This window comes from Chanos chanos, chromosome 9 (assembly GCF_902362185.1).
Source record: "Chanos chanos chromosome 9, fChaCha1.1, whole genome shotgun sequence".
NCBI lineage: Eukaryota > Metazoa > Chordata > Actinopteri > Gonorynchiformes > Chanidae > Chanos > Chanos chanos.
Genome location: NC_044503.1, coordinates 25,839,050 through 25,856,351, shown reverse-complemented (window position 1 = coordinate 25,856,351; position 17,302 = coordinate 25,839,050). Strand labels below are relative to the sequence as shown.

Sequence of the window (17,302 nt, the reverse complement as noted above, 5' to 3'; positions counted from 1 at the left end):
GAGCAAGTGCAATCTTTGAGAAAAGCAAGTGTCTATTTATAAAAGCTGAGGGGTTTTTTTTTCTTTCCTTCTTCTTCTTCTTCTTCTTTTCTTGCTTTAAGTCGTGGCGTCGGTTCAACGTGATTTGATCTCACTTAATGACAGAGGCTGAATCTTCCTCCCTCTGTCAGCACTGACTGGAGACCCTGATCCAGCAGAATGAGTAAAAGGCCCTTCTTCTTCTTCCTCATACAAACAACCAGCCGACTCTGCCTGAACATCACACAGTCTCAACCAAGCATTTTTTTTTTTTATGACATCAAGACAAATCTGTCAACTGGACATGCACATTAACCTCAACTAAACTGATGCTAAAACCTAAGGATGAAGGGCAATTAGTGGCATTTTGTAAAAGGGGGGGGGGGAGGCCCTTAGGGCAGACATAACAAGTGGTCACATTTCATAAGGGTGTTATTTTTTTTTATTTTTTTTCCCTCTGTCAAGCTTCAGACAGATATTTCCCCCTGGAGTTGTAAGAGAGGAGACATACTTTTGAAGCAGGCTCCTTTACCACTTGCATTACAAACGCAGCATTTCGTGTGACAAGCTGCATATAACAGACGGCCCAAGTGTAGACTACAAAGTATACTGTGAAATTACAATATATTTTACAACATATCAAAACAACAGATGACCTGTGTGAGAGCAACAGATCAGCGCATCTGCTAAAACAGCAAAATTTCCTTCCTTTTTTTTCTTCCTGACTTGCATGTACAATGTACAGCTTTAGTTGCGTAAACTACATGTGACAGATGGAGAATATGCTGGAATGTGACAGCACATGAAACTTAAAAAGGTTGACTATAAAAAAAAAACACATCTTCCAAAGCCAGTTTTATCACAGAAATGCTAAGTGGTCTCATGGATATTAGGCATTTGATGCACCTGTTGTATTACTTGTCAGTTATTGAGTAATAATGATTAACTGAATAATTCTGATTTTTTTAAGATATGGAGAATAAAGCAATAGATACTGGCTTCTATATTACTCAGGCTATGTTTAGTAATAATCATAAGAATGTTCATTGGCGCTTTAAAAAGAGCCCATTATAATTGTGTGTGAGGTTGTGGGGTTTTAAGTGTTCCATATACACCACTAAAAAATCTGCTTGTTTAGTACTGTTAACAGATAGATAGAGTCAGATAGATGCATTTACAGTACACGTGCATTTTTAAAGCATATTCATCTGTATATGTGTGTATTCTGTATAGTCCAGTGTCCAACTAGTTATTCGTAACTAGTAACGTTCTCTATACATATGTGAATGTATAGAGAAGCATTTCACTTTAACAGGTGTGCTACTTTGATTTGGTAACATGGGATATTAAATTAGAGAAGTGTAACCGGTTTAATACTCATAGCTGTTTGTCACTGGGTTGAAAGTGTAGCTTAAAAATGCAGGGAAACAAATGCATTGAACTAAAAAATGAAGAAAACATAAGTGTACAGCTGTAGGTTTTGAAATATAATTTGCAAAATCAGAGGGTGACACTGGAAACCTTGCATATTGTACTTTTAATATACAGGTCACTGGATTCTCTAGACTGTTTCTTTGGTGAGTAAAGCATTCTCTAGTTTGGATTGAGAAGCTCTATTCAAATATAATTTTTGGTTTCACTTAGGTTAAACTTTTTCTAAGACTTTTCCCTGAAATGGCCTAATATCTTGAGAGAAAATAGTGTAAGCTACTTAAAAAGTATTATGATTATTATTATTACTATTATTATTATTACTACTACTACTACTACTATGTTTTAATTAATCCATTTCTATTTTTACAACTGACAGGTAAATTGTAAAACAATAGTAATAATGATAATTATTATTATTATTATTATTATTTACAATTTATCTGAGTTAGCTGTAATGGTGGCGACACAGTGTAACAGTCATAACATTAGTATTTCCGGGTCAAAAATATCTGGTCGCCATTTTGAGTGCAGGACGGAAAAGAAGCTGGAAGAGGTGGGAAAACACAGCGTGTGGTTAATCTGTAAAAGTACTGTATTTATGCTGGATCACGCTCAGAAAGAGGGATTCTAGACTGAGCACACGTTCGTCTTTATTCTCGTTTGAATTTTTGGCTCTTATACGGTTGCGCTTTTTGTCAATTAAAACGGCCTACTACTTTGGCCACCAGGTTAACGTTAGCAGGGCACCGACTACCTAACTGGCGAGCAGTTGTGCTTAACCAGTGGCCAGGTTTGGTGTAAAACAAAATATTTCAAGGACTTGCATATTGTAAACGGCGAGTGTTGTATCAGGTATATCGTACATTGAATATTTACAATGAGGTTTTGAGCCGCATCCGTCTCGGTGACTAGTTAACCCGACGCTAACCAGATCTGTTTTCGCAGGTAGATCGCTCGCAAACGTTGACCTGACCTGAAAGCAGTTTCTCCACAGACAGCAGTGTTTTGTCATGATAGTGGAAAGTTGTATACCTTAACGAACTTAGGAGGCCTTTGAGTCGTTCTGTTTCTCCTACCTAAAGGGGCAGAACGCGAGACCGACTCTCAGACCACATCAGCTTACACTTAGCTGATGTTAGCTTTCACATTTGCACTGACAAACCATAGACGTCTATCGACTTAACCACGCAAATTTATTGAAAAGCGGTATTTGTTTTTTTTTTTCCTTTGATATAATTAAATCGTTTGTCCATGATTTTACCTTAATTAATAGCTGCACTGTTTTCATAAAAAGTAAACGTCTCACTACGTTTGAGCAGTGGCGCAACGAAGATACGTTTCCCGGGTTGAAACGCTGATAGTGTGTAATTTGAATCGCGTGAAAAAAAATGCAGCTTGTCTGATATCCTGTTATGTATCTCGAGCAGGCTCCCAGCCTAGGAACTGCAATCTGAGCGATGTGGGATCAGGGTGGACAACCCTGGCCGCAATGGCCTTTGAGTCAACAGCAGTGGATGCAGTCGTTTCAGCACCAGCAAGACCCAGGTGAGTGAACACTTTTTAGTTTAAACTGCATTCTTTTCCCAGGCTGATTTGAACTTTCGGTTTCATCAAATATGCCATCAGCTATGCAGGAAAAAAAAAGACTCTGGACCCTGTTAAAGAGTTCAGCCCTGGGCAAATTCTTAATCATAAGCTTTTTTTTTTTTCCCCTGTTGTCAATGTGTCGTTGAAACCGACTGAGGATTTCTGCATTCTGTCTGTCTTTTACAGGCCAGGTAGACTGGGCAGCTCTAGCACAAGCCTGGATCGCACAGAAAGAGTCAAGTGGAACCTCCGGTGATCAGCCGGGGCTCCAAACTAACGGTCAGGACATACCGGGCCTAGAGCCCGCCGCACACAATAACCACGGCGCCTTCGCCGGCGACCCGAATTATGGCCGAATGTGGCAGCCTGGTAGGACCATGTGTATTTTTTTTAAAAAAAATTGTAAAATTTTGTAAAATTGCATGTTAAGAAATAAATTTTAGGGAATGTTAATAAAACTGTGCCCTTAAATAATTTCCTTTGTGTGAGAATTGTACATGTTAACCATTAATCCACCTCATTATGTCAGAATGAAGGTGTTTGTACAGTACAGTACTGAGTGGAGTTCTGGAATGTTTGATCACATTTTTTCTTTGTTGTTCTTCAGAGTGGGGCGTGCACGGCCAACCCCCTCCTCCACCCCCAGAGCAGGCGTGGTTGCCCCCGGGGACAGGGCCCATGGATGTGGTGACCCCGTCCGAGGACAGCAACAGCCAGGACAGCCTGGAGTTCGCATCGGAGCCCCATCACGGAGTTTTTCCTCAGAACAGTCACGGCTTCGGGGCTCAGCCCGAAAACTACCCCATGGGCTCCATGCCTGTCAATCAGTTTGACTATCAGGTACGTTCTGTAAGGGGGAGAGCCTGGATAAGTACCATTAGAGAAGGGGGATATTTTTAATTCGTTCACTTTTTTTCCCCCCGTCTGTCTGATGAGGCTACGCCAGACACCCTGTGTGGTGGTAGAACATCCTATCAGCTGCTCACATAAAGAGCATCTATTTTGCATTGCTTTCCACGCTTCTCACACGGGCCGGGCCGGCACTCGTGACAAAAAGTGTTTTTGGATGACTCTGACGAATGTGTTGCTCCTTCTCCAACAGCACGGGGCAGCCCCATACGGACCCCCGGCCACAGGATTCCATCCCCCCTACTGGCCCCAGGGGCCCCCCCAGAACAGACGGGACCGGATGCCGGGTTTCCGAGGCGACCGTCCGAGGTCTCCCAGCCAGCTGGCGGTGAAGCAGGAACCCCCTACTCTTGGTACGGACCCCTGGTGATGCACTCTGGTCTCAGTAAAGGAACACTCTCAAGTCACATGACTTATCTTAAGATTATCGCAGGGCTGCAACTTGACCTTTGACCGTAACCTATTTCTAGAACTTTGACTATTGTGTACACACACATGCACACCAGGTTTGTGCTCAATTCACAACTGACTTTAGAATGTCTTAATAAAGCCAAATGCAGGCTGTGAATTTGAATTGAGGCAGTAATCAGGATATAGAATTGAAGTATTAATTTGGATTAAAAGAAAATAGAAAAAAAATAAAAATGCGATATTACGAGCAAAGAGATGACAATACAAAGTACGGTACTAATTAGTGTATGTACCTGATTATCTATAAGCTTGATTCTAGAGGAGAATGCTACATTTATTAGTATCAGTCAAATGAACTGGAGGAAATTTGTTTTGAATTTCACTTAATGAAATTCACTTCCTGTCAAATTCAAATTAATTTCCCAGTTCTGCATTTTACGAAGTGTCGCCACTTCAGTTCAATTTCAACGTGAAATCGGCTTATAAATTCAACGAGCGTTCAAATTCCCAAATTCAGACACAACCCTGACAGACGCACACAGACAGAACACGTTGGGCGAACGTGACGTGTGAACGCGTGTGTTTTGTTTGTTCATCTTCCCTCCAGACGCTGTGAAGCGGCGGACTTTGCCGGCGTGGATCCGCGAGGGCCTGGAGAAGATGGACCGGGAGAAACAGAAGAAGCTGGAGAAAGAACGGATGGAGAGGCAGCGAGCGGAAATGGCTAATGATGAGAATAGAGAGGGCGATATGGTTGAGGCGGAAGGTGATGGGCCTCGGTTGCCGCGCAAGAGCAAATTTGTAAGCATCTCTCTCTCTTTTAAACGGCTTTTCACCTCTCACAGGACCCTCCCCCTCCCCCCGACGTTTCATCGACGGACGACTTCGCGTCACGCACGCTTGCTAACAGTCAGGCGCTTCCTTGTGCCCCGAACAGCTGAAATCAATTGGCCGCAAACAGTTCTCACTTAACAGCCACTTCGGTAAAAGTGTTCCCAGACTATAATGACACTTAGCTTACGTGCCACACCGCCGCTGCTGTGGAGTAGTAGATCTAATGAATAGTCAAAACACACCAGTCAAATTGCGGGGTTTTTTTTTTTTTTGGTCAAGAGTTAAAACGCTTAGCGGACGGCGTCTCGAGCCGTCTTTTCGACCGCGCGGCCCGGGGGCCGCTAACCCTCGGACAGTGGCGCGAAGGCGGGCGTTCTCAAAGCTTTGCTCTCCTCTGTGACGCAGGACAGCGACGAGGAGGACGGGGAGGACGGCGAGGAGGACGGGGCGAGGAAGTCGGAGTTCGCGGGCAGGAGCCCGTCCCCTGCCAATGACGGGGAGAGCGAGCCGGAGATGACGGAGGAGGAGAAAGAGTTCCAGCTGGTCTGTTCGCCGAACGCAATCGCTCAAATGTCATTACAGCCCACGATACTGTGTTATTAGTCCTTATAATTATATTATATATTTTATATTAACCTCTCTCTCTCTCTCTCTCTCTCTGTTTGTGGACTCTTAACAGATGATGCTGACCAAAACGCTACTCACTGAAGTTCTGCTCGAGGTTACAAATGAAGAAATTTACCAAGTGGCTAAAGAGACACATCGCAAAGCCACTAAAGGTCTGCCCATGTTCACTTCTGTCAATACACCAGTGCCTTCCAGTGTAGCACTGAAGACAAGCCACTGTGCATCAGAAAGTAGTCTCACTCATTTGGCCAGTGACTTGAGAGATTTGATACAACTTCTGAAAGCCTGCTTTATTTGACTGACTTCCAGTGGTGTAAAAAACAAGCAAACAAACAAAAAGAAAAGTGTGTGTACTGAACAAAAGTGAATTGCTTCATCAGCCATTCTCTGCTAATGCACCTGGAGATGGGGGAGGGAGGAGGCAGAACTGAAAATGAGACAGTAGTGAAGTTTAGTATGTTACTGATGAAGTTTACACCAAGTCCGTATCCTGGTGCCTGAAAAGACAACTCACAGACAAGTTTTATCTGAACCTTGCTCCAGACCTAAACCCCTCTCAGACAAACTGTCACGTCACTAAAACCAGACGGACTTGTCATTTTTGAAAGTGACACTGCATTAGTACAGAGTGGTTCTCTCTCTCTCTCTCTCTCTCTCTCTCTCTGTGTCCTCGTTTCTCTTCCATTGTTTAACTTAAATGTATGCCAGACCTTGTTTGTTAACCCTTTTCTTCTCTCCATTTTTTTTCTTTTTAAATTTTTTGTTTTGTTCTTTATTTTTGTGTGTGTGTGTGTATGTGTGCCTAAGGCAGCTCGTGTGAATAGAACCTATCTGTACCGTCGTTCTCTAAAGAGACTTGTCTTGGCTATGAGACAGTGGTGGCTGTATGTGTTTTAACATGTTGTTCCTGTTGTTTGATGTGAATCAAAAGCTCCTGCCAAACAGCTGGCACAGTCAAGTGCACTGGCTTCTCTCACGGGCCTCGGTGAGTAGCTCCGCTTTTCTAAAAGGGGAGGGGCGGGGGGCGGGGTGTTCAAGACGGGGAGGGGAGGGGTCAGGTCATGGAAAGGAGGGTGGGTTTCCAAAAGAGATTTGTTTTTTGTTTTGTTTTGTTTTTTTTGTTTTGTTTTGTTTTGCTTTGCTTGTATCTTCCCTTACAGCTCTTGTATGTGCCTTAATGACGGCAGACTTGGACAGTGGTTAGTGGTTTCAGTGTCTTAAGCCCAGGTTGTAAACGAAATTTAAGACAGATATACATTAAACGCATGCCAGTGTACAGCAAGTCAGGTATTGGTAGGTAGAGTAGGAGGGGCCTCTCGTGGGCGGGGTTTGGGGGGCGGCGTCAGTTGTGATAGTGAAGCTGTTTTGTGAGGTGCCGTGGTTGTCCGCTATAAGAGCAGGGTTGTGTTGCCACAGGGGGGCTGGGTGAGTACGGGTCAGACGAGAGCGAGGACGAGGAACGGAGCGGGCGGGGCTCGGAGTCCTCCGACACCGACGACGAGGAACTCAGGCACCGCATCCGACAGAAACAGGACGCTTTCCGCCGCAAAGAGAGGGAGATGCAGCTCCAGCAGGAGAGACTTGCCCTTGACTCCCTCAATGCCTATGGTGAGAACTCACCCAAAGTTCAAAACATCAGTGTAGTGTTTGTACACTAGTAGTATATATGTATTTACATTATGTATTTAGCCATACATGTAGTAGAATAATAATAATAAATGCTAAATTAAGTTCAGTCCAGACAGCTGATTTGTGTCCATTTAGTTTTTTTCCTATCTTTAACGCCATAAACATGTGCATGTCCTTAAATGTGTGTTAAATTGTGGTTTGATACTGAGATCTATTGAAGGAGAAGACTCATTTTGAGAGCTAATGTCAGGTTGTTTGTGGGTTTTTGTTTTTTTTTTCTGTCTGTATTTCGATCCTAGACGACGGCGCGTCGGAGCGAGCGAACAGGGAGAGGGGCAGTTATGAGGAGGAGCAGGCAGAACCCAAACATAAACAGGAAGTGAGAGAGAGAGAGGCAGAGCCTACCGTAGAGAGACGCAGGTCCCGTAGCGAAGCAGAGGTCAGTGAGGTTAAGCGGACAGGGTTAGGGAAGGAGCGCGCGGGACGAGGCAGCGGTAGCGCCACCCCCAGCGAGCGTCCCAGCTCCCGCTCCAGCTCCAGCTCCTCCAGCAGCCGCTCCTCGTCCTCCTCCTCTTCCTCGGCCTCCTCTCGCAGCTCCTCCCGCTCTTCCTCGCCGCGGAGGAAGAGGAGGCGCAGCCGCTCCACCTCCCGCAGGCGCAGCCGCAGCCGGAGCCGCAGCCCCCGCAGACGCCACGGCGAGCGGGACAAGGGTAGAGAGAGGAGGCGCAGCAGTCGGGCCCGCAGCTCTGAGCGCGCCGGCCGCCACAGGAAACGCAGCCGCTCCCGGCAACGCCCGTCCAGCAGGGGGCGCAAGAGCAGGTCCAAGGATCGGGCCAAAGGCAGCCGCAGTCGCAGCCGCGACAGGCGCCACAGCCGAGAACGCAAACGTAGCCGTAGCAACAGCCGCAGCAGGCGGAAACAGAGAGCGCCCAGCAAAGACAGGGAGAGGAGGAAAGACAGGAGCCGCAGCCACGAGAGAGACAAGAAGAAGAAGGAAAAGGAGTCAGATAGGAAGAAAGACAAACAGAGAGTGAAAGAGAAAGAGAAGGGCAAGGAGAAAGAGAGAGAAGTTAGCTCCGTTCCCGAGGAGGAGAGCAATGGCAAATCTAAAAGGAGGAGAGAGAGCGAGCACACAGACTCCCATACGGAAAAGCTCTCCCGACAGGATAGCAGGTCTAGCAAGAAAGGCTCTACCAAATCTAGCAAGAGATACTCGGACTCCGAGTCCAGCAGGAGCAGGTCCCCTTCCCCCGAGCTTAGCAAAGAAAAGAAATCTAAAAAATCCAAACGTAGTCGCTCAAGGTCAACGGAAAAATCTCACAAGTCTGGTAAGAAGGCAAGCCGCAAACACAAGTCTAAGTCACGATCAAGGTAGTATCCATTTTTTTCTACTCTCCCTTCCTTTTTAACACTGTAATTTAAAACAAAAATGTCTTGTCTGTGTGTGTTTCATGTCTATAATGAAGCCATCCTAATCATTGTAATTCATTCCACGTCTTGAAAACAGTTAGGGAGTAGTCTTTGAAGGAATACTGCTGCTTTTATCCTAACAAAAAAAAATCCTTCATAACTTTTTCTTCACCGCGCATGTATGAAGAGAGAAATATTTTTGTACTGCCCTCTGCTGGGTGTATGGGGCACTTACATATTATATTTAAACGTGCAATAACTACTTTGTCCACAAGAGGGCGAAAGTATTGATGTAGCTTTAATGCAGTATCTGCAATAAGTGGTGTTGTCGGTTTAATATTTTTAATTCTCGGTGTTGATCTTACAGCTGCTGAATGAGTGTGTGAGTGTGTTAAGTCCCACATATGTCGGAGTGTCATTTTTTTTATTAAGGATTCCCCTCGTTTTTTTTTTCTCTTTTCAGGTCCAACTCTCCCAGTCGCCGTTGGCGCTGAGGAGTTTTCTGCTGCAAATCTGTGCTCTTCTTTTAAATTCCATGAGTTTGACAGGCTTGTCTCATTATCGAGGCAACGTTGTAGGTGACCTCTGAACTCCCCCCAAATCCCAAAAACCTACTCCCCCCTTACTCCTTTCTATCCCAACCCAGCTTCCTTTGTCCTCCCTTTGTAAATATGTGATCTTTTTAAAAGTGCTGTCTACAATACAGGATATTTTTGAATGCTAGTATTTTTGTCCATGTAGTACGCAGGACTTAAGGGTTCAGTAGTCTCTAGAATCTTTAACGTTGTAACGTTTTAAAATCACAACAGGAAGAAAAGAACTCACTCTTCATGTAAATTGTCCAAATAAAACAAATATGATTCTTTCTCTCCGGCATGTCTCCCGTCTCTTTTATCTTTTGTCATGATTGTATTGTAGCATTAACGACAGCTGCTGTCGTTTCCTCCCACTTTGAAATCCAAGCGTTGAGATGTCATTTGGATGGGTAACGGTCAGGACGTGAAGACTGTTTGAATCAACACACATGCTCCACACAGCAGCAATCGTGTTTTAATGCGATACCATACATGAATCATCGCAAGACAGGCTTACTACGCTGACACTTCGCCATGGCACGGCTGGTCATATCAAAGCTATATATTTTGTGGCCTTTATGTGCTTTTTTGTGTGGTATTTAGATAACATATCAGGTTATAAATAAGATCCTCATCTTGATATAGTCTCTTTCTAACTGAGGACGCCACAGGCTGTCAACAAGCAATACTGAACAGTTAAAAGTTTAACGTTCGAAGTTACCGCTTGTAGAATTTTCAGAAGTTCTGACCTGGTTTCCCTGTCTAAAAGTTTTAGAGTGTGTTGTAGGTACGGAGGTGGCTAATCTTTTCAGGGTTAGCGACAACACGGATGGTCTAATTTCTAAACAGTTTTTATAGTAAGTGTGCGGTGACAAATGTACGCTCAAATGTAATTTACATGTAAATTTGTTGACAAGCGCTGATAATTCCACTGTGACCGAACAGTCTAGTTAGGTAAACCTTTAAGCATCCATATTTTGGTTAATTAGCTTCTATTTACAAAAATATGGTACGAATGATAAATAAACTATGACGCATAAAATATGAGTTGTAAATACGCGTCATTGAAGCGTGTCCTTTTTTTTTAGCATAATAGGAACTTCACGTTGTAGTGGTGTGTTTCCATACGGCGTAATATTGGGTGGACGTGATGCGGTCACATTGAATGCTACAGTAAAATTAAATCGAGTTCTAAGGCGGATCTGGCTATTCGGCTATGTATGCAAAGAAATCAGGACAACTCGTCTTCAGGCTGTATAATGGGTCTAAGCTCAAATATCCGTCAAACGTAGTGAACTCGTTTCTCATAGATATACCGCGGGCTAGTTCCAGCTGCTCACTACACAAACACAGGAAACAGATTCTGGAACGGCACCCACAGAATCACGCAGATTTCCAGAAAATCCGGTAAGACTTTTTTGCCAGCGTGTCAGTTAGGGTTTCACTGCATCATTGTCGAATGTTGCTCTCGCTCTTGTATCTTTTTAGATTAAGAAATCGTGCCGTGCTATTAAGTTAAGCATCAGAGGTCCCATTAGTGCTGTCTGTATGATATGATAGTATAACTATTTGTCATATGAGAAGAACTTGCCTTATTTTCCAGTTGCACAACACAGATGTCGTGACCTCTGTCAAAGACAGAACTGTTATTTTCCTCTTGAAAACAGGTGTATTAGTCAAAGTGCTCACATGGCGAACCACAGTACTCTTGACCCATCTGAGCTGAAGAAATTTCAGTCTCTCGCCAACAAGTGGTGGGACCTACAGGGAGAGTTCGCCGCTCTCCACTCCATGAATGATCTGAGAGTGCCTTTTATACGGTGTGTATATTTGTGTGTCTGTCTGCGCTCTTTGTTTGTACTTGTTTGGATTTATACTCAACACTTTTAAATTACCCCAACACTGTCCTTTAACAAGACAGGTGCTTCTGTGCAGGGGTACAACAGGACAATATTCACAGCACGCACGAGGTTAATAACAGTAACTGTTGAGATGAAACGTAGTGGTTACCCGGCTGTCATATTACATTGTTGCATCAAAATACTAGATTATGTCATCTCAATTACAGTGTTGATAAATCAACCAACCAGCCAAATAAACAAACAAACATATAAATAAACAGTCTTGGGAAAAAAGCTTATCGCAAGGCATTATTTAAAAAGACAAGACAAAGGAGAAAAGGATGCAGCCCCTATAGTATTTTGGTCTAAGGCAGAATGTGAATTGGGGCGAGGAAGATTAATTCTGGCAAATACCTTTACCTTAAAAACCGTGCAGTTGTTTTCATGCGCGAGAGAAACGGAGGAGTGTATTGGCTAGGAAGACGTGTCACTTCTTCAGCTTCACATCCTTTCAGAACCACCCAGGCCATAATTATAATTTCATCCACCATCTTCGAGGAAGAGAAAGGGTTGCCATGGCGACGTCCTTGGCGTAGAGTTAAGAGAAGCGCGGTGCTTTAACTTGCACCAATGTGTCTTTACTACCCTGGGGGCGTGTTTAAATGAGGAACATAGCGGCTGTTGCTGGTTATTATTCTTCACGTTCACAATGCTGTGTCTTTTTTTTCTGAAACGAGGCCGCAACAGCGAGTAAAGAGGCAGTGGAACAAATCAAAAGCATTAGGATTTGGACCTGGAGATTGACCGAATGCGGAGTAATGGTAGCATGCCTATTGGGTTTCTCCCCCTACAGCCCCCTCTGGTCAGCCCCTTAATCTGCTCAAGGCTACGATGCGGTTAACGCAGCCTTCCGGGTTTGTTCAGCGTCTTTTCGCCCGGGGTACTACAGAATGAAGAATATGGGATGAAAATGTCAAGTGAAAATTATTTTAAAATCAACCCAAGCGCCCCCCCCCCCTCCCCCCGAAAAAAAAGCTGTGGAAAAAACAGGACCCTCTCTACTGACTCATATCCCCTCTTCCTCATTACCGGTTTTACATCTTATATTAAAATTTCTCATCCTGTATTCTGCAGAATTATTTAAACCGTGAAGCCTGGAAAGTGACAGTTCTTCCTCTCCACTCAGTGAACTGGCTCTACCTTTTGACCTTTGGCTTTTCCTCCCAGGGATAATCTGTTGAACACACACAGCGGACGACAGATGGGCAAACCACTGGCCGGACTCAGAATATTGGACGTCGGCTGCGGTGGCGGCCTCCTCACTGAGGTATCGCTCGTTTCAAAGGAAAATTATCTTTCGTTTGATTAGAGTCTTAGAGAGAAAAGTCTGGAAGGTTTAGACAGGCTCAATTTGGTCACTATGCGCCGGACGGCGGCTACTTTTACGTCAGCGAAATCCTACTTCCAACAATTACGAGTTTTCACTTCAGCTATGTCACTTGTATCATTTTGTTCCTTATTTCTCCAGATGTTGTTTTGAAGAATTAAAAAAAAGAAAGAAAGAAAAACAAGCTAATGTTCTTGACAGCATGTTAGATGATGTGGAGCATCAAGTAAATTCGCATTGGAAATGACTGGTCTGAGTTTGGTGGAAAAGATGGTCTGAAGGCTAAAGTTTTGCTGTGTGCGTGTGTGTTACTTGCTTGTGTATATCCAACATCATATCTGAAGAGATATAGTTTTTGTCAAGGATTGAATGCAAACTGAAAACTTACCAGCAAAACTGCACTATGGAAGCAGACAGCATCGGATCCAATAACTCAAGATAAATACACACAAACACACACGCGTAGACATACACTCGTGCGCGCGCGCACACACGCACAAACAGACATACACACACGCAGTCGTTCATCCTCCCTCACGTGTCAGCGATGTGTCTGCCTTGGAAGATGATGTCTCGGCGTATCCCATCATGCCCGGGCTGTCCTTCACACTGGATCCGCTAGTTGAAAGGCTGAGAAGCCCCTGGGCTAGCACATGCAGCTCTAACATTAGGCACTGATCTCACACACACACACACACACACGCTGCTTTACAACAGCACTACACATTTCCGTCCAGTAGAAGGCAGTGTACTGAGAAGAGAGCGTCAGTCTAGCAAGGCCAAACAGTAATTTGACAGGAATAACAAAGGTGGCTTTTTTTTTTTTTTTTGGTGGTGGTGGTTAAAAAGAGGCAGATCAATTTTAATGAGAGATTTTATCTGATGACTGGCTCTGACCGTTGTTCTTTTTGAATAGCTTTATCCCATGAGGATGGATCTATCTGTCTCAAGCTAGCAAAATCTATGTAAAAAGGATTTCTTTCTTTCTTTCTTTCTTTCTTTCTTTCTTTCTTTCTGTCTGTCTGTCTTTGTTTGTTTATGTATGTATTTATTTAGGAGATGTTTTGAAACAGAAGGCACTCCCCTGACTTTACTTTTTTCTCTCAGCCGCTGGGCAGGCTTGGGGCGGAGGTGTTGGGGATCGACCCCGTGGAAGACAGCGTCCGTACGGCGGAGCTGCATGCTTACCGCGACCCGGACCTCCAGGAGCGGGTGAAGTACCGCGCCTGCACTCTCGAGGAGCTCTGCGAGGAGGAGGTGGAGGAGGAGGATGAGGAGGAGGGGACGGAGGGCTTTCATGCTGTCGTAGCCTCGGAGGTGGTGGAACATTTGGCTGACCTGGAAACGTTTGCCAGCTGCTGCTATCAGGCGTTAAAGGTAAATCACATGGCCTGTTTGCTTTCTGACATGTGACTTTGGGAAAGGCAATGTTTTATACAAGAGTTTTGAGTGACCAGCTGTGCTTTGTTTGTGTATTTCTGAATTTGTGTGTGTGTGGTGTGTGTGTGTGTGTGTGTGTGTGTGGTGTGTGTGTGTGTGTGTGTATTTTTGTATTATTGTGTGTGTGTGTGTGTCTGTTTTGTGAATGATGGAAAAGCCCTAGTTTAGAGAGATGGGTCGAGTACTCTAATCTCCTGGGTCAGTGTTTAAGAGTACAAACATGCTGGAAGAGGAGTGAGCCCAAATCCGTCTAATCCTTTGATCATGTTACCGTTAAAAGTACAAGTCGGTTTCTCGTTTGATTGAGAAAATCTCTTCTCGTTTCCATTGAACAAAGACAGAGGACGTCCTCAGTGATTTAAAGCCTGTTAACGTTAGAATTACTAGTGTTTACATTAAACACCGTTCTAAAAATACCTTCCTGAAACAAATCAGATCAGACTAGAGCATCAAAACATAACAGTTTAGACTAAATAAAGACATGTTTTATGCCCCACACTTTATCATAATCTAATTTGTCAGTTTGTTTCTTTCCTTATCTGAAACTTGTCATCTGGTGTATTTTCATCTGCCCTGTCATATTTATAACCTCGTGTTTACACGGAGCAGTCTCAGTTTAGACGTATGTCTCTTGTACTCTCGTCTATGATCAGCCGTTTTTTGTTTGTTTGTTTGTTTGTTTGTTTGTTTTTTGCTGTTGCGTACCCCTGCGCAGTAGAAAATGTAGGGTCCATCTTCTGTGTGTCTGTCAGTGAGGCAGCGAGTGTGAGACACTGCAGTCGGAGTCTAACACAACACTCTGTATGTGTAATACCCAGAGCCCCACTCAGAGGTGGAGTGCCGCATATGGTCGGCTGCTGTGGGCAGCTTTTGCTGTTCAGTGAAGGCTCTAGTTAAAAAAAAAAAAAAAAAAGCATGCCGACACATCGAGTGTTGTGCTGTAGATGAAAATCAAAGTTGACACTATTTGTTAGGTAAAAATACGTAGACCTTGTTTGAGCAGTCTGCAACCCAATACCAACATGAACAGAAAATCTACAGCAGTGTCAGCACCAGCACCGAGGGATTGGATCGACAGCAAATAATGGATGTTGCAATGAATGGCGGTATGAAGCCAGCAGCGAATATTTCTTTCAGAGTTTCACACTTCCCATCAGTTGTAAAATAATAACTGGTTATTAGAAGGACACTTTCCCCAAACACACCTGGAAAAGCAACAAGGCTGATATATTATGTTTTGAAGGATGTTTTGAAGTTGAACAGATGAGAATGGAGAGCTAGAAGCGTGCGGTGAGCTAGAGATGCGATAGGGCGCGTGACGGTTTCTTTGCTTTCGTCCGCTCAGCCAGGTGGCTCCCTCTTCATCACCACCATTAACAAGACCAACCTGTCATACGCGCTGGGTATCGTGGTGGCCGAGCGAGTGCTGCGGATTGTGCCCAGCGGCACTCACGACTGGGAAAAATTCGTCAGCCCCGTCGACCTTGAGCGCCTGTTGGAGTCCAGTGAGTCTGTCGGTCTTTGTAGTTTTATCGCTGGAAGCCCAACAGAAAGTTCTAGTTTTCTGGGGTCAAGGCACATCCAGTACTCCCAGGAAAAGATGTTGCCCTGATACTTGAAAACTAGAACTTTCTATTGAGTGGTCTGTGTCTGGAGAATTTTTTCTTTATTACATTACTGTTTCCCACACCAGTGTTATCAGTCCTGTCAGCTGTTTCATGACTTAGGACCTAGTTATACTGTTTCTTCTCTCTGTATTCCTGTTAATGCACTGTTTAACTGGTATCCAGTATTTCAAATCACATTAATATTCTACAAGCTTAATTAAGAAGGCATTCATGCACAAAGCTCTGTTTCAGTTTGAGTGAAGATGCATTTGTATACAGACTACTTTTAGTAGTTTTACATATTCACCACGGAAACAGTTCCTCAGAGAATTCAGTAGAATTAAACGAATTATAAATAGCTTTTTTTTATAACTGTGGGCGTTACTATCATATTTTATGAGAGGAAACATGTTTTTGGGGTTCACATGCACAAAAGGTCATTCAAACTTAAAATGCCTGTTTGGAGGAGGAAACCAAGAATGTTTTGGATGAAACATTACTTTGATTTTGTTCCACTGACTCCAGTGAAACATATGAATATGTAAATAGGTGAATACACATTGTCAAGAAGGTGTATGGATGCAGCCGGTTTCGAGCGGGTGTAAACAACCCGTCCTTTTCTCTTTGTTTTCGTCTGTCAGTTGGTTTCCGTGTGGAGTCCGTCAGGGGAATGCTGTATAACCCTCTGACAGGACGCTGGAGTTGGACCCAGAGCACTGCAATTAACTATGCACTCCACGCCGTTAAGCTGAAGGACGAGCCCGACTCTGACCGGGCCCGGGACGAGACGGAGACGGAGACCGGAGAGCAGCAGGGAGCGTCTGCATCCAAAGCAACGGGACAGAACTGACCGCCTGCGGTTTCCCTATTTCATTTACAGAGACTGAACCTTTCCCACAGGTTGAAGAGAACTGAGTGACGCACCAAAGACAGCAGACCACGCTGGTCGATCCTTTGTCGGCTTGTTGCTTGTATTTTTAGCGTGTGTGTTGGGGAAAATGCATAATGTTGAGGTTATGATCAATATTTCTGAAGTACTATGGAAAGAGTGCTACACCAGGGCTGCCTCTGTGGTTTGATTTCTTTGAATTAAGTACTGCATCTCCTGTGTGATGTTTGCTGGTTTTGACCTTAAAGACAGGTCACATTCAGTAAGAACCAGTCACTCACATTATCTACGATGAGAGAATCACTGACTTTGGTCAGGTAAATGCATTATTTGCATTGTTTGAATAAAATACCGTTCAATTAAATGTGTATTTCAGTTTCACTTAAAATGATAATAAAAACCAATGTGATGGGTTTGTACGCTGTGTGTGTGTGTGGGTTTTTTTTTTTAATCATTTCACAAAAGATTGTGGTAATGTTTTGAGAATAAATATGTGTACATATTAATGGTAGATGTAAAACTGTTATTTGCAGTTTGTTTGGTGATAGGATGGTGATGAAATATATATATAAAAAAATCTATTATCTGGAATTAGTTTAGACATGTCGTTCTTGGGTAGAACAACAGTAGTGTTTGGCTCTCACCCTACATGTTAATATGCTGAACTGAAACTACAAAACTGTCATATTCCGCCACCCACTATG

General features: G+C 43.9%; 2 protein-coding genes across 4 annotated transcripts; both read left to right on the top strand.

Annotated features, from left to right (window-relative positions):
• The first annotated feature begins 1,965 nt into the window (after positions 1–1,965).
• Positions 1,966–9,713, top strand: pnisr (PNN-interacting serine/arginine-rich protein). Of its 3 annotated transcripts, XM_030783717.1 has the most exons (13): positions 2,910–2,997; positions 3,226–3,408; positions 3,647–3,879; positions 4,142–4,301; positions 4,967–5,160; positions 5,599–5,736; positions 5,873–5,972; positions 6,752–6,805; positions 7,237–7,460; positions 7,766–7,911; positions 7,960–8,244; positions 8,305–8,820; positions 9,323–9,353. In XM_030783717.1, exons 1-13 carry the CDS (start codon positions 2,910–2,912, stop codon positions 9,351–9,353), a joined length of 2,352 nt encoding a protein of 783 aa, XP_030639577.1. The 3 variants fall into 3 exon arrangements, with proteins under 3 accessions (XP_030639574.1, XP_030639577.1, XP_030639576.1); XM_030783714.1 differs by adding an exon at positions 1,966–2,005 and having other exon boundaries at positions 2,880–2,997; positions 7,237–7,428; positions 7,749–8,820; XM_030783716.1 differs by having other exon boundaries at positions 7,237–7,428; positions 7,749–8,820; positions 9,323–9,713.
• A 937-nt stretch (positions 9,714–10,650) lies between these two features.
• Positions 10,651–17,013, top strand: coq3 (coenzyme Q3 methyltransferase). The gene is made up of 6 exons (XM_030785334.1): positions 10,651–10,841; positions 11,102–11,254; positions 12,503–12,602; positions 13,770–14,039; positions 15,448–15,607; positions 16,351–17,013. Exons 1-6 carry the CDS (start codon positions 10,651–10,653, stop codon positions 16,557–16,559), a joined length of 1,083 nt encoding a protein of 360 aa, XP_030641194.1. The 3' UTR covers positions 16,560–17,013.
• The last annotated feature ends 289 nt before the right edge of the window (positions 17,014–17,302 follow it).

Coding starts and splice junctions, on each gene's coding strand:
- coq3 (XM_030785334.1), top strand. CDS start 10,651: ATGTATGCAAAGAAATCAGGACAACTCGTCTTCAGGCTGTATAATGGG. Junction 10,842..11,101: donor GCAGATTTCCAGAAAATCCG/GTAAGACTTTTT, acceptor TCTTGAAAACAG/GTGTATTAGTCAAAGTGCTC. Junction 14,040..15,447: donor GCTGCTATCAGGCGTTAAAG/GTAAATCACATG, acceptor TCGTCCGCTCAG/CCAGGTGGCTCCCTCTTCAT.
- pnisr (XM_030783716.1), top strand. CDS start 2,910: ATGTGGGATCAGGGTGGACAACCCTGGCCGCAATGGCCTTTGAGTCAA. Junction 5,161..5,598: donor TGCCGCGCAAGAGCAAATTT/GTAAGCATCTCT, acceptor TCTGTGACGCAG/GACAGCGACGAGGAGGACGG. Junction 5,737..5,872: donor AGGAGAAAGAGTTCCAGCTG/GTCTGTTCGCCG, acceptor GACTCTTAACAG/ATGATGCTGACCAAAACGCT.